The sequence below is a fragment of the Perca fluviatilis genome, chromosome 12, assembly GCF_010015445.1.
Source record: "Perca fluviatilis chromosome 12, GENO_Pfluv_1.0, whole genome shotgun sequence".
Lineage (NCBI taxonomy): Eukaryota > Metazoa > Chordata > Actinopteri > Perciformes > Percidae > Perca > Perca fluviatilis.
Window position 1 is genome coordinate 4845336 of NC_053123.1, and position 26886 is coordinate 4872221.

Consider the following 26886-nt stretch of genomic DNA (forward strand, 5'->3'; position numbering starts at 1 on the left):
TTTAAGAAAGGCTTACATCTTTTTTATTAAATTCATTCATCAAGTATGGAAAAATGGGTACTTGCACATACTGCATATGTGCATGCATACAGAAAGTTTTCACCCCGCAGCTGGACTTTTTCTGGTTTAAACATGAATCAATGGATCTGAGCTCTACTGTTTATTTTTTTTCAACAAAAAGTATTTCATGTGCAATAAAAAAAAAAAAATAATAATTCACCCTACAAATGGATCAAAACAAATGATTGCATAAGTATCCCTTTAACTATGATATACCAAAATCAACACTGGTGCAGCCAGTTGTTTAGTCAAGGCATGGCAGTTAAATAAAGCTGTATGTGGCAGGACCAGGTGTATTTTAGGATTTCCCCTACTAGGGGACGATGGTGGATTAGCTCCGCTGATATGAAGAAGAAATTATAAATTGCTATAATGAGCACACTGCACCAAATTAGAGCATTGCATCTTGAATTGAATCTTATCAATAATTATGTCAGACAAGAAAAGGGTGGGGAAGACAAAGAAAGTTTTCAGCCAAGTCTGTGACAAGCAAACTGAAAAATGAACAAGCCAGAGGAAGGACACACAAAACATTTACTATGGGCCCAATCTCCCTCAGAGTTCAGTAAGAACAGCAGTATGGCACGGCCATAGCTGTGTAAGTCAAAGCTCCTAACATACTCCGCTAGTTATTAACAGCAGGCATGTGAGACTGAAAGGAAATAAGAGAAGGTTCTGTGGTCTTTTGAAGACAAAAATTGAGCTTTTTGATCAGAAAACTAAACCGGAAATCAGTAAAAACACACCATCCCCTGCATGAAGTCTGGTTGTGGCATCCATTCCTTCTCTGCAGCAGCAACTCGGAGGTCCCGAAGTCAGCACGTAACAGGGAGCCGTTTTACAAAAGTGATTTGCGAGCACTGGCTCTAGCTGGAGAGCGAGCGTCACAAATGGGGGCGGTTGACCATTTCAAAAAAAAGATTCAACGTTGCTGAGAAACGTGGAAGTCCTACGGAGCCTTTTGCGTGCTTGGATTTGCAAGTATGGTGTTGGTCTAGGCAGCATCAAAAGAAGAGAGAGAGGAAAACGTACATGTTGCAAATGTAGTGATAGAAGCCTGGAAGTGCAGCAACCAAACTCAAAGCTATGCAGGAATGGCACGAAACACTAATGTTAATAGTCTTAGTCAGAATCCAGACCAATGTAGTCCAGAGTCTTTGGCAAGACTTAGACTGCTGTTGAGAGATGATCCTCGTCAAACAGAGCAGTTTTACAGAGGACAATTGGGGAGTTGTTTTATTGTTCAAATGTGTAACCTGATACAAACATGTCCACGTTGACTCAAGGCTGTAACTGCTGCCAAAGGAGAGGATACTTGTGCAATCAAATATTTTCTGTTTTGTAATTGCCTAGAGATTTTTTTTTCCTTTCCAAAAGCAATCCATTCTGATAGAACGACGTAACACAATAAAACATGTCTTAAAACCCAGTGATGTGCTGAAAACTTTCTATAGGCACTGTGTGTGTGTGTGTGTGTGTGTGTGTGTGTGTGTGTGTGTGTGTGTGTGTGTGTGTGTGTGTGTGTGTGAGAGCGTCTTTGCACAGGGTCATGTTCAAGAGTGCAAGAGATGTGCGAACCAGCTGTGGTCCAGTTTCTTCACCCTTTTCAGTTCCCTATGCTGGGCCTTTGTCAGAGTGGGGGCTGCCTGGCCTCCCAGCGGCGCCTGCTCTTGCCTCTGGGTGCTGGATTCCATTTCCCCTTCTGAATCCTCTTCCTCTTTCTCGCTCTCCATTTCCTCCTCGGCGTGTTTGGTTTCCTCCCTGAGAACATGAGAACACACGCGAAAAAAAAAACTAGAGCGTGACTCTGCATATTATCAGATAAACAAGAGTCACATTTCCCATGTGTACTGTTGCCAGGCTCTCAAGTTGCTGAGTCACGCAATGCCTGAACGCCATCGTTTTGCCAACTCATGCTGACATTCAGACCCACAGTGATGGACTTTCGTTAGCATCAAAAATAGACAGTCAACCCCGCCCCCCCAAAATCAATATCACCATACTAAAAAGGGCATAAATAATCATTATGACGGCCCTAGGTGTTCAGTTTTTATTGACCAATAGCTAGATAAGGTTTTCAGAGCAGCCTTAGTGGACTACTGACCTGCCGTCGGTAACGGAGATGAGCAGGGACTGTACAAACATAGAGCAGAGGAAAGAGGTAGAGGGCAAGACGTGGGCCGGGGTCTGCAGAAGCTGTCAAGAGAAAAAAAAAAAACTAGCTTTAATGTACAACAAACTGACACATTAAAAAAAACTACAAAGATCTGAAAATCTTGTAAGTCCATGTCACAAATTTGAGATGCACAAACAAACACAAAGTGGACATGAGCCCACGCGGGGCTGAACTACCGACCTCTTTGATAGCAACAGAGCACTGTGGCAGAGGCCTTCTCTCAGCAGACAGGCCGCTCACTGAGTCGGGATCTTCCTGTTGCCGGTGTTTCCCCAGCAACAGGTAGAACGGTGTCATGGCGACACGGTCATCGATTACAAGCTTGAAAAGGGGGGGGTGAAAAAAAATCACAATGTCAGGAAACACAGGAATGTCTCTTTTTTTTTAAAAAAAAAAAAATTAAAAAAGGGGGGGGAAAAAAGAATTTTGGTTTTTTTTTTGAAAAAAAAAAAAAAAAAAAAAAAAAAAAAAAAAAAGTTCGGATACTTTGTATTATCTCTCCTTAATAAAAAAAAAAGAGGAGGTATAGTTGGATACTTTGTATTATCTCTCCTTAATAAAAAAATAGGAGGTATAGTTGGATACTTTGTATTATCTCTCCCTAATAAAAAAAAAGAGGAGGTATAGTTGGATACTTTGTATTATCTCTCCCTAATAAAAAAAAGAGGTATAGTTGGATACTTTGTATTATCTCTCCCTAATAAAAAAAAAAGAGGAGGTATAGTTGGATACTTTGTATTATCTCTCCCTAATAAAAAAAAAAAAGAGGTATAGTTGGATACTTTGTATTATCTCTCCCTAATAAAAAAGAGGAGGTATAGTTGGATACTTTGTATTATCTCTCCCTAATAAAAAAGAGGAGGTATAGTTGGATACTTTGTATTATTACTCTCCCTAATAAAAAAAAAGAGGTATAGTTGGATACTTTGTATTATCTCTCCCTACAAAAAAAGAGGAGGTATAGTTGGATACTTTGTATTATCTCTCTCCCTAATAAAAAAGAGGAGGTATAGTTGGATACTTTGTATTATTCTCCCCTAATAAAAAAAAAAAGAGGTATAGTTGGATACTTTGTATTATCTCTCCCTAATAAAAAAAAAAAAGAGGAGGTATAGTTGGATACTTTGTATTATCTCTCCCTAATAAAAAAAATAGGAGGTATAGTTGGATACTTTGTATTATCTCTCCCTAATAAAAAAAAAAGAGGAGGTATAGTTGGATACTTTGTATTATCTCTCCCTAATAAAAAAAATAGGAGGTATAGTTGGATACTTTGTATTATCTCTCCCTAATAAAAAAAAAGAGGTATAGTTGGATACTTTGTATTATCTCTCCCTAATAAAAAAAAAAGAGGAGGTATAGTTGGATACTTTGTATTATCTCTCCCTAATAAAAAAAAAAGAGGAGGTATAGTTGGATACTTTGTATTATCTCTCCCTAATAAAAAAAAGAGGTATAGTTGGATACTTTGTATTATCTCTCCCTAATAAAAAAGAGGAGGTATAGTTGGATACTTTGTATTATTCTCTCCTAATAAAAAAAAGAGGTATAGTTGGATACTTTGTATTATCTCTCCCTAATAAAAAAGAGGAGGTATAGTTGGATACTTTGTATTATCTCTCCCTAATAAAAAAGAGGAGGTATAGTTGGATACTTTGTATTATCTCTCCCTAATAAAAAAAAAAAGAGGTATAGTTGGATACTTTGTATTATCTCTCCCTAATAAAAAAGAGGAGGTATAGTTGGATACTTTGTATTATCTCTCACTAATAAAAAAGAGGAGGTATAGTTGGATACTTTGTATTATCTCTCCCTAATAAAAAAGAGGAGGTATAGTTGGATACTTTGTATTATCTCTCCCTAATAAAAAAGAGGAGGTATAGTTGGATACTTAGGGCGTTTTCACACATGAAAGTCCGAACCAAGGTCCGTACCAAGGTTCATGTTTTTGTTACATTGTATACATTTGATCCGGTAAGTTTTGGTTTCACACTGCAGTTTTGCCAGCCCTAAGATCTCTTAGCTGACAAAAACTCACGCCCTCCCGTCATCACATACGTGAGCTGCGTCTCCAGATACTTAGAACTGATTGGTTTGTTGACGGGCTTCCCCGTCCTCTCGTATCCTCTCTCTGGGTCAGAGTTTAGGCTATTCAACTGACCGCTGCTCTCCCCTACTGCCGCGGCTCTTTTTGTTTTGATGTAGAGAAGCAAGACACGGGAACTTTCTTTCTGGAGCATTTATTCAGAGACAAACTGAAACCTACACTTTACATTTACTACTACTTAACAAATAAACTGCTGATGTATTCTCTGCTCTGATAGCCGACAGCTGTCTGCTCTGAGCGTCATTCTCTCTCTCTCTCTCTCTCTTTTTTTTTTTTTTTTTTTTTTTTTTTTTCTCTCTTTTTTTTTTTTTTTTTTTTTTTTTTTTTTTTTTTTTCTTTTTTTTTTTTTTTTTTTTTTTTTTTTTTTTTTTTTTTTTTTTTTTTTTTTTTTTTTTTTTTTTTTTTTTTTTTTTTTTTTTTTTTTTTTTTTTTTTTTTTTTTTTTTTTTCTCTCTCTCTCTCTCTCTCAGCACCGAGCTATTCCTTAAAGGAGCTTCCCCGGTCTTGTAACACGAGGGGAGCCTGCCAGAGCTTCCTGTATTTGGTCCGAAAGTCCGAACCATCCAAAAAATGCTTTCACACTATCAACGAACCGGACCGAGACCACCTCTTTTTGTCGGACCAAAATTTGGTCTTTTGATCCGGACCGTGGTCCGGGGGAGGTTTCACACCTTTAATTTTGGTTCGGATCAAACTAAAAAGTCCGAAAGTCCGGACCAAACGAGGTATGTGTGAAAACGCCCTTAGTGTTCTCTCTCCCTAATAAAAAGATGGAATAGAAAACTAAGGCTACATGGATCCACAGATGGCTGGTTTATTGGACCGTTTCAGTAACTTTAGCTGAGCTGATAAACGGGCTCTTCACCAGTACCCTGCGTTCATTCCAGGAGAAGACATGTGAAGCGACGCCCGATAAAAGGCATCAGTCCAGCTCAGTTTTTTTTTAAATTGTGTTAGTTCTGTTATTCAGACTGACGAAGGAGGAGGAGGAGTTCAGAAAAACTGCTCTCAACATGCTCTGTAATTAACACCCTGAGGTGTTGAGTAGCCAAAAACGTGTGCCACCCTGGTTGACACGGAGCAGCGGTTGGTGTCCCGTTACCTGTTTGCTGGACGCCATCAGTCGGTCTTCCTCCGCCTTAGTGGTGAACGTCATGAGGTCCTGCAGAGGAGAGTCCACATCAGCCGACAGCATCAACACAACAACAGCATGCAGAATGTACAAAAGGTTATTATGGAGCAAAGCATTTTTTTATTTTTTACTGCAGTTATTTTTTCCTAGCCTAGAAATGTAGACGCACCCTAGTGGCAGCAAATGTAATTTGCAGCCAGGGTCAGTCTAGCAACTCTCCGTTGGCTTGCAAGCTGGAAAAACCAAACTCTAGTCAGGCCAATCACATCGTGTATAGAGTCGGTGGGCGGGCTTAACATAATGACGGCAGAGTTGCGACGGTTCCGCGTGTATTCCCTGCTACTTGAAAACAAAGAAGATGGCTGCTGCTGCTGGTGAACAGCGGTCTTTGGAATCATGAGGAACAGAAGAAAGTTAACCGAGAGATTGAGCCCTGCCATTATACTGAATTTTCAGACACAACTATCTGAAGGGGGGTTGCTTCAGGCAAACCCCCAAGGAAAAAAAAAAAAAAAAAAAAAAAAAAAAAAAAAAAAAAAGACACAATAACGATATATTGGGAAAATGACACAGAAGCTGAAGATTTAGCTTGGGTCCATCCGGTTTGACCAAAGTCACTAATTTCATCAGTAACAAATATGTCACCTCATAAAACCTGTCAGTGTAGTGCCCCCGTTGGACCAATCACGTAATTGTAAATAAATAAAAAAATGCCACACCACAGTAACCAAATATGCTATATTGTGTCTGTTGGAAAATAATCTAAAATACAGGTAAAAAGACCCATTTGCTTCAAACTGCCTCTGCCAGCCAATGAAAACCAGTCCCACATGTATCTTCTGTTAATGAACATAAGAGTAGAGCAGATTTCTTGTTTTATAATCTCAGTTGTCAGTGAAATAGAAAAGGTATGGTCAGATGAGTTGGTTTCTCTTGTACCATGTACGGAGTGAGGAAGTAGAGCTGGGAGTGGTTGAGCCACTGGCTGCTCTCTTCACAGCTCTCCAGCATCTCCTCCCTCGGGGCAAAGACAGCGCGAGTCACCTTCCCTGAGCACACGGCCTTCTGGGAAAACACGGGCCGAGGCTCGCTGGGCTTAAAAACAAACACTGAAAATAGAAAAGAAGGAAAAACAGCAAAAAAAACAAAAACATTACAATGGTAACATCCATTTCTACAGCTGACAGACAGACAGAAAAAGCCCTTGCACAGTCTAATAACTCTAATAACAACATTTATTCCACAAGAACAAATCATTGACCTGGTTAGGTTTCTGGATAAACTCGTTTTTTTTTTCATTTAGTGTGAACGCCTGCAGCAGCAGTATCTTGGATCAAAAGGCATTTTTGAAAACTTCCATTTACCCAATACTTTGGTTTATGACCTACAAAACTAATGCCATTCACATTATGATATTTAGCAAATGTTAAATTCTGCTAGGACGGCTGTAGACTCTTAGTCTTGCTAAAAATATTAAGCTCTAAAATATATATCAGACCCCACAGCTCAATGAAAGTAATGAAGTCTTGTAGAGTCAAAGCACGGAACTTATGAGGCTGTATGTTAATAAAACATACACTGCAACAAATGATAACACAGGCTGAAAGTACATTTGGTTGTCTTTATCAGATCTGATCTTTAAGACCTTCCTGTGAAACTGTGGTTGCAGTGGGTTTAAAAGGAACACGCCAACTTATTGGGAATTTAGCTTATTCACCGTAACCCCCAGAGTTAGACAAGTCGATACGTACCCTTCTCATCTCTGTGCGTGCTGTAAAGCTGTCTGACGTCTCCAGCGGCATCAGCCCATCACAGAACAGGCAGGTGAATGGTTCCAGTAATCCTACTGCTCCGAATAAGTGACAAAATAACGCCAACATGTTCCTATTTACATGTTGTGATTTGTAGAGTCATAGTCGCGTGTACAAAAAAATATGACACGCCATCTTCTAACCGTAAACAAACCGGGAACTATATTCTCAGGCGGAAGAATATAGTACTTGGGCGGAGTGATATGCTCGCAGCAAGCCTGTCTGAGAAAATAGTTCCCGGTTTGTTTACGGTTAGAAGATGGCTGTGTCTCATGTTACGTTGTTTTTTGTACACGCTGTGACTCTACAAATCACAACATGGAAATAGGAACATGTTGGTGTTATTTTGTCACTTTTGTCACAATTCGGAGCAGTAGGCTAGTTGGAACCAGTTACCTGCAGGATCTGTGCTGGGCTAAGCTAATGCTGGAGCCATCAGACAGTGTTACAGCACGCACGGAGATGAGAAGGGTATGTATCGACTTTTCTTACTCTGGGGGTTACGGTGAATAAGTTAAATTCCCAATAAGTCGGCGTGTTCCTTGAAATTTGATTTTACAAAAAAAAAAAAAAATGTATGACCATGTGCTTTGAGATGTGACTACAACTTAGAAAGGCTAAAACAGCCAGTTGAAAGCTTACAGTCGGTGGAGCCGGCCTGGCAGCAGAAGGCAGCCATGTTCTCAGTGAGGGGGTCGGCCAGCAGCAGGCTGATGTCCATCGAGGTGCTCCACTCCACTGCAGGGAGGGCAACAGAAAGGTACAATTACATATCAGCTAAACTAAAATCAATTGCAACAAATGCATTCAGCTGCAAAATTCATTTTAGACAGGTACAGCATACATTAGCGGTGGAAAAAAAAATATCGTGAATTTTTTGCGACGATTTTTAAAAATCGGTTCTTTTCCCTAGAATCGATATAAAAAAAAAAAAAAAAAGGAAGTTTGACCAATAAGTCACCTAAATATTTCCCGTTTATACGCCACTGCCAACCACGACCAATCACATTCATTTTCTGACCGAAAGCGGAATATGCAGAAAATACATGTTACGTACTTCTTAACAAGTTAATGTCTCGAAAGAGAAATGTCTCATTATCTATTGTCTCTAGAAGTATATAATTCAACTTTTGTTATTGTTAAAGAAGGAAAAGACAATCTCTATACTTTTGAATCGTAATATTTCTATAATCGCAATACATGAAAACCACATCGGCACCCATGTCTCGTGAAATAATTGAAACGGGACAAAGCATATGGCCCTTAGCCCTTCTATACAAGCTGCCTTACATGAGCAGGTGAGGAGGTTCCAGCAGCAGAGCAGGCTGTTGGCCGTGGTTCCCAGCAGATACTTGGAACAGCTCAGTCGCCCAAAACAAAGATCCCTGGTGGAGAAGGAAAAAGTCAGTTTTGTTCCTGACTTTCTTGACTATAAAGAATCCCAAGTGCACTCCTGCATTCCCCCCCCCCTCCCTCAAACCAACACCACACATATTTCACAGGATTAGCTTTTGACAAGTTTTCTGCTTTAGGGGGGGGCTTCAAATTGCAACCCACAAGCAGAGTCTGAACACCCACCAAGAACCAAACTTCCAGAAAACGTGCGTCTGGCAGACAAATTAATAATGGCCACCCTTTTACACTTCAAAATGCTGCGTTCCTCATATTATTTATTTCATGGGAGTCTCTGAGATTCATATATAAAAGAATTCATTACTTTTCTTCATTAAAAAAAATATTTGTCCGGTGACTTGTGTCTATTATAGCTCTCTGCAAGAGAGCCAAAAGTCATCAACTTCCGAGGTGCCATGTAAAGAGTCTAAGATTGGGTGACGGAGGGCAAGTCATTGACCCAGCTCTACACAGCCATAGGTGGTAGTTATGCAAGTGGTACCGGGCAGCTGTCAAAACAGCAGGCCATTAGCGTTTTCCTATTTCCTCCCTCCAACTTTCAAGTCCTATTAAGCACAAATTCCCTTTCAGCTCCCAATTCATATAGGAAATGTCACATCATTTGAAGAGGCTTTCTGGGCATGATTGAGTTTTTTTGAACAGTTTATCGGTTATGCAGTTTGTGTAAAAGAGGGGAGAACTAAACGTCTGCCTGCACCCACTACTTATCAAGAGACCTTTTCTAGTGTTGTTTACTCTGATTTTTAAATCATTTATTTCATAGTTTTGAAATGCTTCTTGACAATTCAAATGTTTTTCTTAGCAGATTCCTTCATCTCTCTCTGTTTGACTTAGCAAACATGCTTAAGGCTGACTCAGGGTTCTGTGCTAGAAAAGTGGTACAGAAACTAGCAACACTAGTTTTGTGTCCTCAGTGAACCTTAAGGGGCCCTTTCTTTAGCGGGAGGACAGATATTTGCCAACATTTCTGAGACTCAAACAACAAGGTTGCGAAACTGCAGCCTGTCCCCGTGCTCCGCTGGCTGACAGGCAGCACTTCTTTTCCTCAGGCGGTGACATGCCCTGTCCGCTGTGAGAAACAACACCCTGGAATTCTGCCAGAGTGGTAAAAACACATTTAACTGTTCAAAGACATCCACCGCTGAGGAACCTGGACAGCAAGCAGCCAAAGTATAAAGCAGCTGGTTGCTTAGTGAATCTGTGTGTGTGCACTGTCACTTGTCTGTCCTTGTTTTTCTGAATGTGAGTCCCAGTGTGCCCAGTCTGCGCTTACTGGGGATGGAACAAATATCCAACATTTTACAGAACAGCAGCTCGACAACCAATATTAATTTAGTGAAGCTACAGTCCAAACAACAACAACTGTACTCCATGACCATTTTGAAGTCAAAGCTTAGATCCTCAAGCACATTTTCTTGCAGCGGTCTTTGCTCAGTGCTTGTGAAACTGACCGTCTTTGCTGAAGCAGTTACTTCAGTGTTTGGCATGTCTTTTTTTTATATTTCTTCCAATTTACAGATTTAATGTTGTAGTACTTTGTAACTGATGTGCTGCCAATTAAGGCAGTGACCATCTGGCTTCCTTGTACCCATATAAGGCCTTGATGTCCCTGTATCTAGTCTGCACTCCTGTTATATCGGTTTGAACCAATCTTAAACAATAGCTGCTTGATTTTTTTTGTGGCATTTTTAGGCCTTTATTGTTGACAGGACAGCTTAGACTTGAAGGGGCCCTATTTTAATGATCTAAGTGCACAGCATGAAGAGCCTGGCGCAGGTGCATTTAGGGCGTGTCCAGATCCACTTTTGCTAGTTTGACGGTGGAAAAAAATGGTCCGGGCGCGTGCACGGTTCAAAAGGGTTGTACTTAGTGTCTTCATTAATTCATAAGTGTGTTTTGGGCGTAAAATGCGATAAACCAATCAGAGGGTCATCTCTCATTCCCTTTAAAAGCCAGGCGCGTTTGGACCTTGGCGCATTGCTATTATGATGGAGGATTTGCTGAGCAGGAAGGAGAGATTTTCAGGAGAAGAAACTGATCTGCTCGTACGTGAAGTGAAAGTGTGTGAGCAGATCATATTATAATACTATTTCATACTGTAATATTTTTATTTGTAATCTTTTGCATGTGTGTGTAACAAGCATAGTGTGTGTGCATAAGCCTAGGAGCATTTTACTAATTTGCTGTTAAAATAACAATGAAACGCTGCGTTATTGACTTTAGAACAGGTTTTTGTTGGTCAATGGCTCAATCACTTCCCACTGCCTCAAGATAGCAATACGCCCAGAATGCACCTGAACACACCTCCCTGTAAGACCAGCACACCCATGGGCTCACAGATGGGTGCAGGTGCATTTGCTATTTAAACGACACAGGCGCTGAACGGGAAATTGGAAACTTCGTTGGTCTTAAACTAGCAAAGACACTTGTGTCGGGCTTTCCGCTGCGCCGGGTGCAAGATAGGGCCCGAAGGGGGAGAGAGAGGGGGAGTGACATGCGGCAAAGGGCCGCAGGCTGGAACTGAACTGCGGCCGCGGCGTTGAGGACTTAGCCTCTGCATATGGTACAGGGCTCTGGAGTGTGACCAATTTGGTCGCAAATGCGACCAAAATTTGTAAGGGTGCGACTAAGATTTTTCCTAGGTCGCACCGGTGCACCTAACGTCCTCGCATCCACTGCCTCTCCACTTACGAAGCGATGTCGTTTATATGGATATGTTTTAATGTTGCGTTACATAACCCATTCCTTCTGGAAAGCAGTGCCTGTGTTTGGATCAAATTAAATGCAACTAACTTCAGTTTGTTGAGTTGGAGCCTGCAGGATCATAGATCATAAAAATGCAGCGCAGTGACTATACAGACATTTCATAGGCTACACAAGACGGGTGTAACGCCGCTGATGAATCAGCCGTCACTCTGAGTAGCATAGGCTTCAGTCCATCGCACTCCCCCAGTCTTAGGGTCGGTTTTGCTTTAAGATTTTGGCCTTTATTTTGATAGGAAAGCTGAGGACATGAAAGGGGAAATAACATGTAGGAAAGGGCCACAGGTTGGAGTCAAACCTCTATATTTACAGTCTGTTATTGAAAACAAGGAGACAGACAGACAGACAGACAGACAGACAGACAGACAGACAGACAGACAGACAGACAGACAGACAGACAGACAGACAGACAGACAGACAGACAGACAGACAGACAGACAGACAGACAGACTTTGGGTGCACCTAAATTTTGCGCTGGTGCACCTAAATAAAAAAAGTTAGGCGCACCAGTGCAACAAGTTAGTCTGGAGCCCTGTGGTATCACACTTTACCCAGGCACCCATGCTGCTTGTTGACCAAGACGGATTCTGTGGTTTTGGATGCATTTCAAATGCATTTTGTTACTTGTGTCTTTCTCATTATGCATGTAAGGGTTGAGTAGTAGCTCTAAAAAAAAAAAAAAAAAAAAAAGAGGTATCAAGATTGAACACCCAGCCCTGGTGAATGTGTGGGTATTTTAGTGCATGTTTATGCTCCGACCTGACAGCTTTTGGCGGCTGGGAAAGAGTTGTCAGGAGCTCCCAGGAAGCCGGGCTCCACACAGTCACCACCTCCTGAAAGCTGACGGCAAGCAAAGATCCGTCGGCTGAGAAACAGCAGCACTCAGGCACCAGCCCGTGATAGGAACCCACGAAGTCACACGACCAGGAAGGACCTTCATCTGCTGGAACGTTCAAGAGGGAGGCCGACACCGAGAGGGTTGGATTAGTGACAAATACAGTAGAATTTGGCTCAAACCCAACATTCAACCTGATGTGGTGGACAGTTTCACTGCTGGTAGGATGTACATCATGATTTAGAGTTCAGATGTTTTAGAAGAATTGAAACTAAAATGTTTTTAAATTCCAAGAGGTGATTTGATCTGTTGAGCCTGGTATTTACATATGATTAAAGGTAATGGATCTACACTGAAAGGCAAGTATTGACATTATGTTTTGACATTATGTTTTGACATTATTATTGACATTATGTTGAAAATATCACAGATTCATGTCCCCCAGGCATTGATCCTGATAGCACTATACAAGTGGATGAATCTGAAAATGTTTTCTGCAGGATAACATGTAGTACTAGTATTATTCCAGTAACGTGTAGTACTAGTACTATTCCAGTAACATGTAGTACTAGTACTATTCCAATTATAATCAACAACAGACCACACAAAGTGGTGAATAGAGGGGCAATACTTAACCTAATTGGAATTAAAACTACCACTGCATTGATAGAAAAGGATAGGAAAATTAGATGTGGATTACTAAATATCAGATCTCTGTCTTCTAAAGCAGTACTAGTAAATTAATTGATATCTGATAATCAAATTGATCTATTCTGTCTTACTGAAACGTGGCTGGGCCATGAAGAATAGGTTAGTCTAAATGAAGCCACTCCTCCCAGTCATATTAATACTCAAATTCCTAGAGGCTCAGGCCGAGGAGGGGGAGTTGCAGCCATATTTGATTCAAGCCTGTTAATTAATCCTAAACCTAAACTAAATTATAACTCTTTTGAAAGCCTTGTTCTCAATCTTCAACATCCAACACGGAAATCAGAACAGCCAATTATATTTGTTGTTGTCTACCGAGCTCCAGGTCCGTATTCTGAATTTTTATCTGAATTCTCAGAGTTTTTATCATGTGTAGTCCTTAAATCAGACAAAGTACTTATTGTAGGTGATTTTAATATCCATGTGGACGTTGACAGCAATAGCCTTACTACTGCTTTCAACTCATTACTGGATTCAATCGGTTTTAGTCAGAGTGTGCACAAGGCGACGCACTGTTTTAACCACACCCTCGACCTTGTGCTGGCATATGGTATTGAAATTGAGGATTTAATAATATTTCCGCAGAATTTGGTATTATCAGATCATTTTTTAATTACTTTTGAATTCTTGCTACCTGACCATACTAAACTAGATAATAGCTTCTACACTAGATGCCTATCTGACAGTGCTATAACTAAATTTAAGGAAGATATTCCAACAGCATTCCACTCTATGTCGTGCCTTAACATAACAGAGGACCTGTATGTTAACCTCAGTCCCTCTCAAATTGATACATTTGTAGACGGTGCTACGACTTGCCTACGGACAACCTTAGACTCTGTCGCTCCTCTCAAAAAGAAGACGATAAAGCAAAGGAAAATAGCTCCTTGGTATAACTCCCAAACTCGCAAAAACAAATCTCGCAAAACCTCGAAAGTAAGTGGCGCTCCACCAAAGTGGAAGAATCCCGTTTGGATTGGCAAGACAGTCTCAAAACCTATAGGAAGGCCCTAAGAAAAGCCAGAACAGACTATTACTCTTCACTAATAGAAGAAAATAAGAACAACCCAAGGTTTCTTTTCAGCACTGTAGCCAGGCTGACAGATAGTCACAGCTCTACTGAGCCATCTATTCCTCTAGCACTGAGTAGTGATGACTTCATGAGCTTCTTTAATGATAAAATTATAACAATTAGAGATAAAATTCATCACCTTTTGCACTTAACTTCTAACAGTTCATCTTTAAATGCAGGACCGCTAGAACGAACGACTAGTCCAGACATATACTTAGACTGCTTTTATCCTATAGACCTTCAACAATTAATGTTAAAGATATCCTCAGCTAAGCCATCTACCTGTCTCTTAGACCCCATCCCAACGAGGCTACTCAAAGAAGCGTTACCCGTGGTAAACACTTCACTACTAGATATGATCAATATGTCCTTATTAACAGGTTATGTACCGCAGTCATTTAAAGTAGCAGTGATAAAACCTCTTCTGAAAAAAAACCACCCTAGATCCTGAGGTCTTAGCAAACTATAGACCTATATCTAACCTTCCCTTTCTATCCAAGATCCTTGAGAAGGTGGTTGCTAATCAGTTATGTGATTTTCTACATAGCAACAGTTTATTTGATGATTTTCAATCAGGATTTAGAAAGAATCATAGCACAGAGACGGCACTGGTGAAAATTACTAACGACCTTCTAACAGCTGCAGACAATGGACTTGTCTCCATTCTTGTTTTACTAGATCTTAGTGCTGCATTTGACACTATTGACCATACCATCCTGTTACAGAGACTGGAACACTTAGTTGGCATTAAAGGAATCGCACTAAGCTGGTTCAAGTCCTATTTCTCTGAGCGATCCCAATTTGTTAACATTAACGATAAACCCTCCAAGCACGCTAAAGTTAGCCATGGCGTTCCTCAAGGCTCAGTGCTTGGACCAATTCTATTTTCCTTATATATGCTTCCTCTAGGTAATATTATTAGGAAACACTCGATTAACTATCACTGTTACGCAGACAATACCCAATTATATCTGTCAATTAAGCCAGATGAAAGTGGTCAGTTAGCAAGACTTCAAACGTGTATTGAGGATATAAAATCCTGGATGACCCACAATTTCCTGATGTTAAACTCAGACAAAACTGAAGTTATTGTGATAGGACCAACGCACCACCGAACTTCGTTTTCGAAAGATATAGCTACTTTGGATGGTATTGCCCTGGCCTCCAGCACTGCTGTCAGAAATTTGGGAGTTATTTTTGATCAGGATATATCCTTCAACGCCCACTTAAAACAAACCTCAAGAACAGCCTTTTTCCATCTTTGTAACATTGCCAAAATTAGGAATATCCTGTCTCAAAACGATGCTGAAAAACTAGTCCATGCATTTGTTACTTCTAGACTAGATTACTGCAATTCCTTATTATCAGGTTGCCCAAATAAGTCCCTTAAGACTCTCCAGCTGATCCAGAATGCTGCAGCACGTGTTCTGACGAGAACGAAGAGAAGAGATCATATTTCTCCTGTATTAGCTTCTCTGCATTGGCTTCCGGTGAAATCTAGGATCGAATTTAAAATCCTCCTCCTGACTTACAAAGCTCTAAATGGTCAAGCACCATCATACCTAGAAGAGCTCTTAGTACCTTATTGTCCCACTAGAGCACTGCGCTCCCGGAATGCAGGGCTACTTGTGGTTCCTAGAGTCTCTGGAAGTAGACTGGGGGCCAGGGCCTTCAGTTATCAGGCTCCGCTTCTGTGGAACCAGCTCCCAGTCTGGGTTCGAGGGGCAGACACCGTCACCACATTTAAGAGTAAATTGAAAACCCTCCTCTTTGATAAAGCTTATATTTAGGGAGTGAGGAGTTGCAGTGTCCACCTAACGCGGCCCACCTGCTTCTCCTCGTAGTCATCAGTTTTATATACTGTATAATTAATAATATAGCGAGAGAAGAGGGAGGCAGGCCAGTACAGCCCGATCCGGTTGGGGAGAGTTCTAGCCCGACCAGGCACCTCTCTTTAACCTGCCTCTCTTAGTTATGCTATTATAATTCTAGACTGCAGGGGAGGCTGTTTCCTTCCTATGACACACTGAGCTGCTCTCTCATCGCTACTTGTTACTTTTGTATGCATCCTGTCCCAGAATTGCTTGTTACTAATCTAGCTCTGGGGAGTTTACTCCCGAGTCCTTATAGTTTTCTTCGCAGAGCTATGCTCTGCGATTCTCTGCAATTCCCGGCCGCATCCTGCTGCATCCTGCTGCATCCGCCGCATCCACCCATGCTCTGCAGCGCCACGTTACATCCCGCAACGCCCTGCTGTGATGTTCCTATGCACAGAGTAGTCTGGATCCAGTATAGGGGACTGCACTACTCAGTATGACACGATGTGCCCTGCTATGACATGAACTTCCACGATAACCTTCGAAGTCACTGTGACCTCTAATGTGACAATTACCGCCACTGTTCATCACACCCCCAACCGGCCCGTCAGACACCGCCTACCAAGAGTCTGGGTCTGCCGAGGTTTCTTCCTAAAAGGGAGTTTTTCCTTGCCACTGTCGCGATAGCCACTGCTAATGCTTGCTCTTGAGGGAATTACTGTAATTGTTGGGGTTTTGGAAATTACAGAGTGTGGTCTAGACCTACTCTATCTGTAAAGTGTCTCGAGATAACTTTTGTTATGATTTGATACTATAAATAAAATTGAATTGAAAAAATTGAATTGAAATCTATCCGTCTAAGTATTTGCTAAAAAGGATGACCTATACATTAATCTTAGGGTGTTTTTCATTGAGATCAAAGACAAGTGATTGGTGAAAATGTTAAGTTATATTTTTTCAACTATACAGTTACAGACTGTATTTTGCAGTGATGTTTTGGTGCATTTTTCCAAAGTTATGCTTGAATGTTGGAAAAAGACCCTGAACTGTGGTTAAAGAGATTTTCAAAACTGCTTTAGTTCCTGTTAATTCCCCAACCATTATGAATGATGACAAAGCACACAGAGCACTAACTCAAAGACCACAGTTCTTGGAGATGCACACCAAGAATCAGAGGTGAAAGCACACAAAAATAGAGAAAGACAGCGAGTTAAAAAGAGCACGGTCAATATCACTACACTTTAACAGAACACCCAAACTCTGCCTTTCGGTAGAGTGCACGGTCAGAAACTGAGCTGAACTGCTTACCCTCTGTGTGGGCTGGCGCGGCCAGCTGCCAGGCTTTGAAGTGTCCGTCCTTGCTGGTGGAGACCAGCATGGTGGTCTGGCTGTCGGTGGCGTGGCAGAAGCACATGGCTATAATCCGCGCCTCGTGGGGGGCCGAGATGGTCGTGTTCAGCACAAAACTGCAGGCGATACAGTCGGCATGTTACAGGATTGTGGTAAGAAAAAAGTATAGTATAGTCCACGGCTGAGGATATGAGGAAAATATGCAATAACATTGTTGAATATTGGGTTAATATTACTTGCGATAAATTCTGCTAAAATACAAGAAATTGCTTGTTGAATTTAAAACAAATGAAAGGCAATCACTTCCAACATTCTTTTATTGAACATTGAACTAAATATAAAAAGGCACCACTTAAAAAATGACACATTATGAAGTGCAATTTTATACTTATATTTCATTTCAACTAATTAAAAAAATCTCAATTGTCTTTCGTGAGATGTCGCAGCCTTTTGCGATGCGTATATTGTGCCAGTTGATACTGTGAGGACGATTAAAAAAATGACATTGTGCAGCCCTAGTGCTATGTGCTGTTCCCACAACAGTGTTATTTACAAAGCTTAAACACTTTATCGACCAGTCCACCACTGAATTTAATCCGTGTCGATGACTGACTGAAAGCCCAGCATATATAAATGTCATACGTAGTTTTAGACATATGTACCTCTGTGTTTGTTCATCAAATGCCCACAGTTTTAAGTTCAGCTCCAGCTCAGCGTCTTTCTGTTTTCTCTCTTCCACTGTTGCCAGCCAGCTGCCAGAGGCATCAAAGGCCGCCTTGACCACCTCAAACTGCTCCAGGCCTGACTCATGGATGTACTCCTGCTGCACTATGTCCAGCTGTGGGAAACACGGAAGACAAGAGACCTCAGAATTTGGTTATTACAGATAATTCACACTAAGGTGACATAACTGTGGATCAGAACAGATTTGTGGTTGTGTCTTCTGTTTGTAATCGAAATACATTCTCTCCAAGTACTCGTAACCACATTGGTGCAATTTCAGGTGCTGTAATGGCACACTATGTCCATAAAAAGCTTCCAAAAAATTATCCACAAACTAACTTGGTCTGGCTTATGTGTGCCATCTTTGGCTCAGTTTTTTTAAAGCAGAGTGCTTACGTTGTACAGCAGTTTGTCTCTTTGGAGGGAGTAAAACTGCAGGTGGCCTGGTTTCCCGTTCAGCACCAGGGATTTGCTGCGTGGGTCCACCATCATGTCTGTCCTCACGCTTTCTCCTGAACCACGACAAAGAAAAAAAAAAAAGAAAAGAAAAAAAGAGTGAGAATCAACTGCTTCTTTTACGTGCACAGAATAACCTAGCAGATTTAAACCTTGATTTCTCGTTTTTATATGCCATATGAAGAAAGAAAGGTTCGATGCGAGCAGCAAAGAGACACAATTGCTCAGAAATTTCTGAAGGTTTTACAGTATACAATTTGCACCTGCACACTGATACAACTACAAAAGATGCGTTATTTCCGCCAGGTTAAAAACTAAGACAAGATGTTTCTGGTTAAATGCGATATAAGACTTGCTAACGAGGACATTTCATTCTGACACTACAATAATCCTAACGGTGATCAGACCTTTGCATCCATTCATCACCACCACTAGAGTCAATTTATCGTTTGCCAACTTTCCAGGCGACTCTAATGCAGCTGGTTATACCCAACTAAAAAAGGGCCAGGGGTTTGATTTCCTAAATCTCTTTTGTTAATGTCTTTGAACACAGCACTGTGATCACCTAGAGTCAAATTTAGTTATTTGAAATTAGATATTTTTTAAAGATGTTATTTTTGTAAAATGGGTAAGAACATCCTTATAGAAGCAAGATTGTTCTCCTTGAACTGTGGAGGTCATTTATGATAGATATGTTTATGAGCCCATACAGCATGTTTATGGTCGATGTACGTGCTGTTGCCACCTACAGTCTGTACTCACCTTTGACCAGGCCCTGAATGACAGCTGACACTTTAACACAACTCTGGATGATCGTAATCTCTGAAACAAGAACAGACAGAAATCAGTCACCACAGCCTTCCTTTCGTACAGAAATCTTGGAATCTACTATTCCATCTACACATTTTACAGCTGCAGTTAGTGTTGCATTTCTCAACGTCATCAGTCAAGGACACAGATGTGAGCTCTGGGGAGCGACTTGTGCTCTCAATGTAAAGCCTGCAGGGTTCAAACCAAGTGGCACTGGCAACCATTGCAACCATTGCAACCATAGGGCATTAATGATGTAATAAAGCTACTGGCCACTTGATGATGGCTTTCTATTACCATCATTTCCCCAACAGCTTGTTGTTCGTTCTTTTTTTCCACCAGAGTGCATAATACAGGTTACAGCTCCTTACTGTTGTCACTGTGTGAGGTACAGAACAGCGCTCCGTCAGGCGAAACAGTGATGTGTGTGATGGCCGAACCCAAGCGGGGCAGGAAGTCCCGCTCGCTCTCTTGGTTGTATCGCCACTGGACGAGCACCGACTCCATGCCTCCACTCAACAGGTTGGTGCCTGGTTAAACAAAGACAACATAGGTACAGAGGCTGAGACAGGGCGGGCGACGTGGAGTTTTTTCTTAAAGCAAAACAAATCCTGAGCTCATTCGGTCACTGTAACGCAAACTTCATTTTTTAAAAACAGGACAAAAACTCCAGTTGCCCATCTGAGATCTCACAGTAGCTTGATTGAGAGGAATACATCTCGCTGAAATAGATGGGGAAAGAGAAAGAAATCATAAGACAGGTAATGACATGTGTGTACCTTCTGGGGTGAAGCACAGCGAGCTGACCGCGCTGTGGTGCCAGTGCAAGGTGGAGTATGTGTACTCCTTCTTGTGGTTGAAGTTTCTCCTGAAAGGATGAACAGTAATGTTAGAAGAAAGGCAAAAGGATCTTCTCCACTACATGTATGCACTTTGTAAAACACACACTGCAGAGGCTTAAAATGAGAAGAAATGTATGCTTTGCCTTAGTTAGTGCAAATTCTGTTCACTTATTTTTGTTTCCTGTTTTCTCAAATACTTATTTACCTTTTGCTCAATTTGTATTTGATTCTTTTCTATATAAAATCGGAAAATGATGTAGGGCTGAAACGATTCCTCGAATAACTCGAATAATTCGATTACAAAAAATCCTCGATGCAAAAGGACTTGCCTCGAAGCTTCGTTAAATCAATGTTACCAATGCTGTATCGCTGACGGATGGCGTTTCCGCACGGAGCATTATTACTGTTGCACACCAGCACGGCTCAGTCTGCTGCTAGCGACACATGCTAGAGTGTAAATAGCGAGGGGAGAAGAGACAGGCTGGAGAAAACGACAGAAAGTGTCCAAAGTTTGGAATCAGTTCAAACGTAATTAAAACTAAAACTCTGTACAGTATGTCTACTGCAAAATCAAACTAGCTTACCAAGATAATAGCACGACGTCAGTGCTTCAGCATCTCAACAGAAAACATGGAGTCTAACTTAATCCTCCATTCCACAAAGCAGACCGACAAAAGTAAATAACAGTTGTATGGACGATGAAACTACACCAAACACAAGAAAATAGGTAGTGGTGACCACGATCTGCTCTAAAGAGCCGACTATCCCTTCGGAAAATCTCTCTAATCAAATATATAAATGAAAATAGGTTGAGTATAACTAATATTTACATATAGGCCTACTGTATATACAGATCAGTCTCAGGTTGAAACTTGTAGTTCTGAAAGTTAAGTTGCACAACTTAATGTCATGTTTGTGTATGTTTAATGTATGCCTTAGTTTGAGGATGATATCATTTGAAAAAAAATTCTTTAAAAACAATGTAATATGGCACTTAAATGCACTTAATGTTAATTTTTTTGAGAGATGATATTTTAAGCAATGTAGGCAATACAAATGTTGCTTCTTTCCGAAAATGTTGCTTTATTCCCTAGTTTTGGTTGTTTAAAAAGGAAGAAAAAATTTATCAGATTAATCGATCGATAAAGTGCTAGATTAATCGATTACAAAAAGAATCGATAGCTGCAGCCCTAAAATGATGGATACGTGTTGTGCTGTATTGTACATCAACTGAGATTCCAATACAAATTTAAAGGGGCGCTATGCAGTTTTGGCCATTTCTTCGCAGTTTTCTCGCTCTTTGCTGGCAGGTTTCTCTATAGAGCCCCCCCTACAGCTTCAGAATAGATATTTGGCAGCTCCCATGTTTACTCAGGTCTGACTCCTCGCTAGGTCAGTCTGCCGTTTCCGCTTTCTCTGTTCCTCCGACAATGCTTTCCTAGCTTTCTGCTTCTTTATTTGCCGGCTCAGCTGGCAAAAACTATCAGAGATAGTGTGAAAAACTCCATCGCTACCTCGTTAGCCGGTTCCTGAATGGGCTTATGGGTGCAGTGCCGTGAAGCAATTTGTCACATCGCGAGACCTGATATCACGCAATCCTTCCTGACGCTGAGATCAAAGTTGCAAGGGTGGGTTTTCCGCTCACAGATGCTATGGGGGAGCGAGACGAACACCATTCAACCCGAAAAAATGTCATAACCAGTCCAATGACTCCGAAGCTGTTCAGTTAAGGTAAATTAAGCTACAAAAAAAACTATATAGTTCCCCTTTAAATAAAAAAATAAAAAAAAGTGGGAAAAAACATGTGACAAAAGCGATACAAAGTTTGTTTCCCTATAATGCTACTGGAGTGGAGTCGAATGGTGCAGCTATCAGAAAAATGCATGCAACACAAGTGAGCAGCAGACGTTTGGACTAAATAAGGTTCAGAATTATCAAAACACTGCATGTGAGTGCATATGCTTCAAGGCCATGTTGTTACTACACTCACCACAAGCGAATCTTTCCGTCTTCATGCCCCGTGGCAATGCAGTCATCTTTTGGATGACAGGCGACGCACATGAATGTGTTCTTGCCTCCCTTCTTGTTGTCTTCTTTGAAGGAAAACCTTTTAACAACCCACACAATGACAGACATGCGGCGTTACAGAACATCCTCTGTGAACATCATCAGGGTTTTAGGATTCATGGCCTTTGTCACATAGGACACATTTTATATTACTTATGATATTGCGTTTAATGGTAGAGACATGTTTTTGTGGCATTTGCAATCTAATGCTGCGAGATGTTTTTTGGGGTTTACTGGGTTTGAAACAAAATGTTTAAAAGTGATGTGATCTTCAATTCTTTTCCAATCTTAAATTAAATACTCCCACCTCCTAACTGAAGCATCTCACACTGCGGCTCACCTGTAGGGCTTCTGCTTCTTGAAGAAGTAGACCTCCAGATGCAAACCATTAGCTGAAGCAATATACTCCCCCTGTGAGGAAGATAACATTTGGTCATTAACACAGACATGCAAGAAGGGCTGACCAAGGATCAGTATTTAAAACCTGTTCTGAGTAATAAATACTGGTGTCAATCTGAAGAGGGGGTTTCCAATCATATAGCAAACACTGTACTCAAAAAACAAAGTTAATTGTAATGCTATATATCCAATAAAAAAAGGGGGGTGTGGGGGTGGGGGTGGGGGGCAGGGGGAATCATTATCTGAAGTTCATTTGATAGTGACTCATTTTATGCTTTATTTGTTTTGAGTTTTTGGAGACTGACAACATTTGAAATGAATGGCCAAACATGCATAATTTTATTTTGCCACAGCAGAAAAGTGTGAAAAAGGTGTGTTGGGGACAGTAGTGGTGGTGTACGTACCCCTCTGCCGAAGACGATGGCTGCTGGGTTGGAGCTGACGTCGCTGAGCACAGCAGAAAGCTCTCGGGCCTCCACCAGCTGATCGCCGCTCTGTGGAAGATCTACCGCAACCAGCTGGAATAAATCTGCACACACATACACCACACACAGAGTCAAACATCAGCCTACCACACATTCTTACCCAGTGACCTTTTACCCAAATTCTACTTCACACATGTTAAATCCCTATTGAGAATGATGTGACCAGTGACACCTAGTGGAAGCATCAAAAAACAGACACTAAAAGACAGTATTACACATCAATACCCCAATGCACACCCTGGTCTGACCTGCTGACACTACAAAAAAAATTGCTACAAATAAGTATTCTACACAAAGAAGCTTTACCACATCTCAGTATTGCAAATTCAGGTGAGATTTATTCAGAAGTTTTGATTTATTGACACTAATAAGCAACAAAACCACTGCTTAACATTTAAATGGTGCTTTAAGTAGAGGTGTGAAGCTGTATAAAGACAGCTAGCATTCCAGCTAGCCTGGTTCTGCAGTTTGGTACCATTTCAGAATTATTATTGATCACTCTCCTCTTGGTCTCATGTAGCGGAATGAGAAAGTGCATGGTACTATTTGCTAAGGTTTTGGGTTTAGACTGAAGTCACATTTGCCAAAGCACACAGGGCGTCTACTGGATGCTGAAACAGCTCAGGCATCACACCTAAGCAATGACCACGTTTCGAAAAGATGTCAAACCTACCAGATCTTTTGTCACTGAGCATGGGAGTAACGATAAAGATGACCCCTTCATGGTTTGCAGATGCGCAGATGGAGTAAACCGGGTATCCAATGACGTACGTCTGGAAGAGATCACACAGCTGTGACACGTGGCTGCCAGACATCAGAGAAAACAACACAGGCTCTGCCGCAAAGCGATCTCAACCCACTAGTCTAACGAGTCCCTGTGCATCAAGTCAAACCGCTATGGCCGGCTTTCCTCACTAAGCAGGAGGGTACAAATATACAGGTAAAACTGTGACACACGCTCAATAACCAACATGAACACCTTGCTCCCTCTGCTGATGCATTAACCTATGATGTGTATGTGTGTGTGTTTCGGGACAAACCACACTGACTGCAAAGACTGGAGCAAAAACAATACAAGAATCAAGCTGTACCTTAATAAGGATGCCATCTGTATAGTCCCAAAGTCGGACAGTGCCATCTGCTGAGCAAGAGTAGACCTGCAACAAAAAACAGGAATGCATTGTCACAGGAAAAAAAATTAAATGTAACAATAAAATCCTTATATGAACAGCAACTACCTATATCCTATTTCAGTAATGTATGTGGCAACTAAGAGGCATAACTTGGCCCCTGATATTTGCCAGGTGCAATCAATCATCATGCAATCACATGCCTAAACATATGCAGAGCAAAACAGCTAAAAAAGTTCAACAGCAACAGTGTAAGTTTTATACTTTCAACACCAGGGATAACATCAAAGCAAACACATTTAAAGACGTGGTAGGCACTTTAAATGTTTAAATTCTTTTTCCAAAATAATCATTCAGCATATTGTAATTCAAGTGGTATGAGAGAAAACTAGACTTCTGCACCTTGTTGTGGCTATTTCCAGGTTTAAAAATAAATCTAGCTGTGACTTTGGCCAATCACATGTCATTTCACACACACACACACACAGACAGAGAGAGAGAGACAGAGAGAGAGAGAGAGAGAGAGAGAGAGCGTATTGTCTGTTCTTCACATGCATTGCCCGTGCGACAGAGAGAAGAGAGGGAGAGATGCAGGAAGAGGTCTCATTCTACTTCAAATCCTGGCATTTCTTTTTGCATTCTACCCACTGCAGCTTTAAAATATAACTTAATGCTTTAAAAATGCTTAATTAGAGAATTTATTTTACCCCAAACACAGAAAGAAATCAATCCCTACTCCATGCTACAGGACAATCCATCAATCCAGGATTTGCTGGGGTTTGGAGATATTGGCATTTATGAATATGTAGCCGATCCCCATCAAATAGATCTTAAGCGCACTTGATTTGTGGTGCTCAGAGTGCTATAAACAGGCAGCTGCTTCTCCTAAATATTATGACAGTTATTAATCACATAAACGTATATAAGCAACAGTGCCTTTCTGCATGGAGGTAGACAGCTAAAGGTAAAACATTGTTCTCAATGAAACTGCTCACACTGCCAACACATACTTTGATAAGGCTTGAATTTGGAAGAAAAAAAATACACTTAATTCCAAAATCAAGTGTGTCTATGTTAAACACATATACATGGCTGACCTTATCAAATCTAATGCACATTTGTTATTGAGTTAGTCTTGGATCCATACCACTTGTTAGTGCTGAAAAGATTAGTCAATTAAATCAATGAGACAATAAACAAATATTGTTTTTGATAATTGATTCACAATAATAATAATTATAATATTTATCAAGCTAAATGCCAATTGCTGGTTTCATCTTATCCATTACCATTTGCTGATTTTCTCTTTATTAAAACAATTGTAAAAGTTTTATTTTTAGGTTTTGGGCTATTGCTCAGACAAAGCAAAGACGTCACTTTCGGATCTAGGGAATTGTGACTAGCATTGTTCTGACATTTATGAACGTTTGGATTCATTGTCAAAATAAACAGGGGACACCATTTTCATTACAAGAAAAAAAGAAAAGAATGTGCTTGTTTAGAAGTCATCACTAAACTGGAGATGGACTGACGAGTAAATTGGATTTAAAATGAACAGATACGATACAGGAAGCCACCCTGGCCCTTTATCTAAATCAAATACATTATAATAAACATGCAGTGACGTTATACTGTAAGAGTAGCTACTATTTGAGCAAGTTAGAGCTGTACTCCTTCCATGGTCGTTTACTAGCTAACTGCGTGGGACTGGCGAGTTGACTGTACCTGCAGGTGGTTGGAGGGTTTGAGCAGCACCCCCGTCACCAGGCCGGTGTGTCCCCGTAGGTCGTGGATACACTCCTCTGTGGAGGTGCTGAACACCTTCACGCACTCTCCCGAGGCGCATAGCAGATACCTGGAGCAACACAACCACAGCTTTTACAAAATCACTTAGTTTATGGACCAAAATACTTCAACGGTTTATTGTGTGTGTGTGTGTGTGTGTGTGTGTGTGTGTGTGTGTGTGTGTGTGTGTGTGTGTGTCGTTGAATTTACCGTTACAGATAATTACTAGCGTGTCGGTGAGACAAGCTAGTGGTACTTTGTAAACAGCCGCAGCAATATCAACAGTTAGCTAGCTAGCCGCTAATATTGCTAATGCTAACGGCTAGCACCGGCTTCAGCTCTCTGGCTAATAAAAACTTGTACAACCGCGAGAATCTCTTCCACCAAATATTAATCATTATCGGACTGAAAACACACACTCACCTAGAGTCGTGGGTTATGACAGGCTCCCTGAAGTTTATTTTACTGCCACCTCGGTGAACCACGCGGATATCCCCGTGTTCAACCATGTTTTTACTAAAGTCAACTTTCACCTCTGACCGCTTCTTCTTCTTTGTGGTTGTTCACCGGCTGGCGAGACTGTTCATAGCTGCTTTACTGCCACCTGCTGGACTGGAGTGTAGATGTTACTACAAAAATTGATTTAAAAAAAATGCATATTTAAAGCAATTTAGTTATCTCTGCTTATCGTGTCTTAAGTATTGCTAATTGCAGAACACATTTATACCAAGAGGAGAAACGGAGTTTCCAGTAATTAACCCGTCTTGAAGTGAAAGAGGAGGACGAGAATTCACCTAGAATCACCTTTCGGGATAAATAAAAGTGTTATTGTTTGGACTGCTATATCCGTATCACCTAATTTCTTCCGTTGCAGTCCTACACGTCTTTAAATGGCATTTCAAAAGAAAAAAAATAGAAAAGAAACGTCTCACGTTTGTGACGTATG

At 40.9% G+C, this 26886-nt stretch overlaps 1 protein-coding gene across 3 annotated transcripts; it reads right to left on the reverse strand.

Annotated features, from left to right (window-relative positions):
- On the reverse strand, positions 1-26807 carry wdr75 (WD repeat domain 75). 3 transcript variants are annotated; one of them, XM_039817429.1, is made up of 22 exons: positions 26668-26807; positions 26364-26569; positions 25881-26010; positions 24117-24182; positions 23699-23798; positions 22945-23069; positions 22482-22552; positions 22065-22181; positions 20012-20100; positions 19604-19762; positions 19185-19244; positions 18363-18478; positions 17906-18081; positions 17202-17359; positions 12221-12404; positions 8576-8670; positions 7928-8023; positions 6414-6583; positions 5445-5504; positions 2417-2557; positions 2165-2256; positions 1-1821 (listed from the first exon to the last, which is right to left on the reverse strand). In XM_039817429.1, the coding sequence occupies exons 2-22, from the start codon at positions 26447-26449 to the stop codon at positions 1614-1616; spliced, it is 2499 nt and encodes an 832-aa protein (XP_039673363.1). In that variant the 5' UTR covers positions 26450-26569; positions 26668-26807; the 3' UTR covers positions 1-1613. The 3 variants fall into 3 exon arrangements, with proteins under 3 accessions (XP_039673363.1, XP_039673362.1, XP_039673364.1); XM_039817428.1 differs by having other exon boundaries at positions 26364-26552; positions 26668-26800; XM_039817430.1 differs by having other exon boundaries at positions 12221-12401; positions 26364-26552; positions 26668-26799.
- Between the last annotated feature and the right edge of the window lie 79 nt (positions 26808-26886).

Excerpts from the sequence above, each read along its gene's own strand:
- wdr75 (XM_039817429.1), bottom strand. The coding sequence starts at position 26,449 with ATGGTTGAACACGGGGATATCCGCGTGGTTCACCGAGGTGGCAGTAAA. Across the intron at positions 23,799-24,116 it reads CAGATGGCATCCTTATTAAG|ACGTACGTCATTGGATACCC; the intron begins GTACAGCTTGAT and ends GATCTCTTCCAG. Across the intron at positions 18,479-19,184 it reads CATTCAGGGCCTGGTCAAAG|GAGAAAGCGTGAGGACAGAC; the intron begins GTGAGTACAGAC and ends GTCGTGGTTCAG.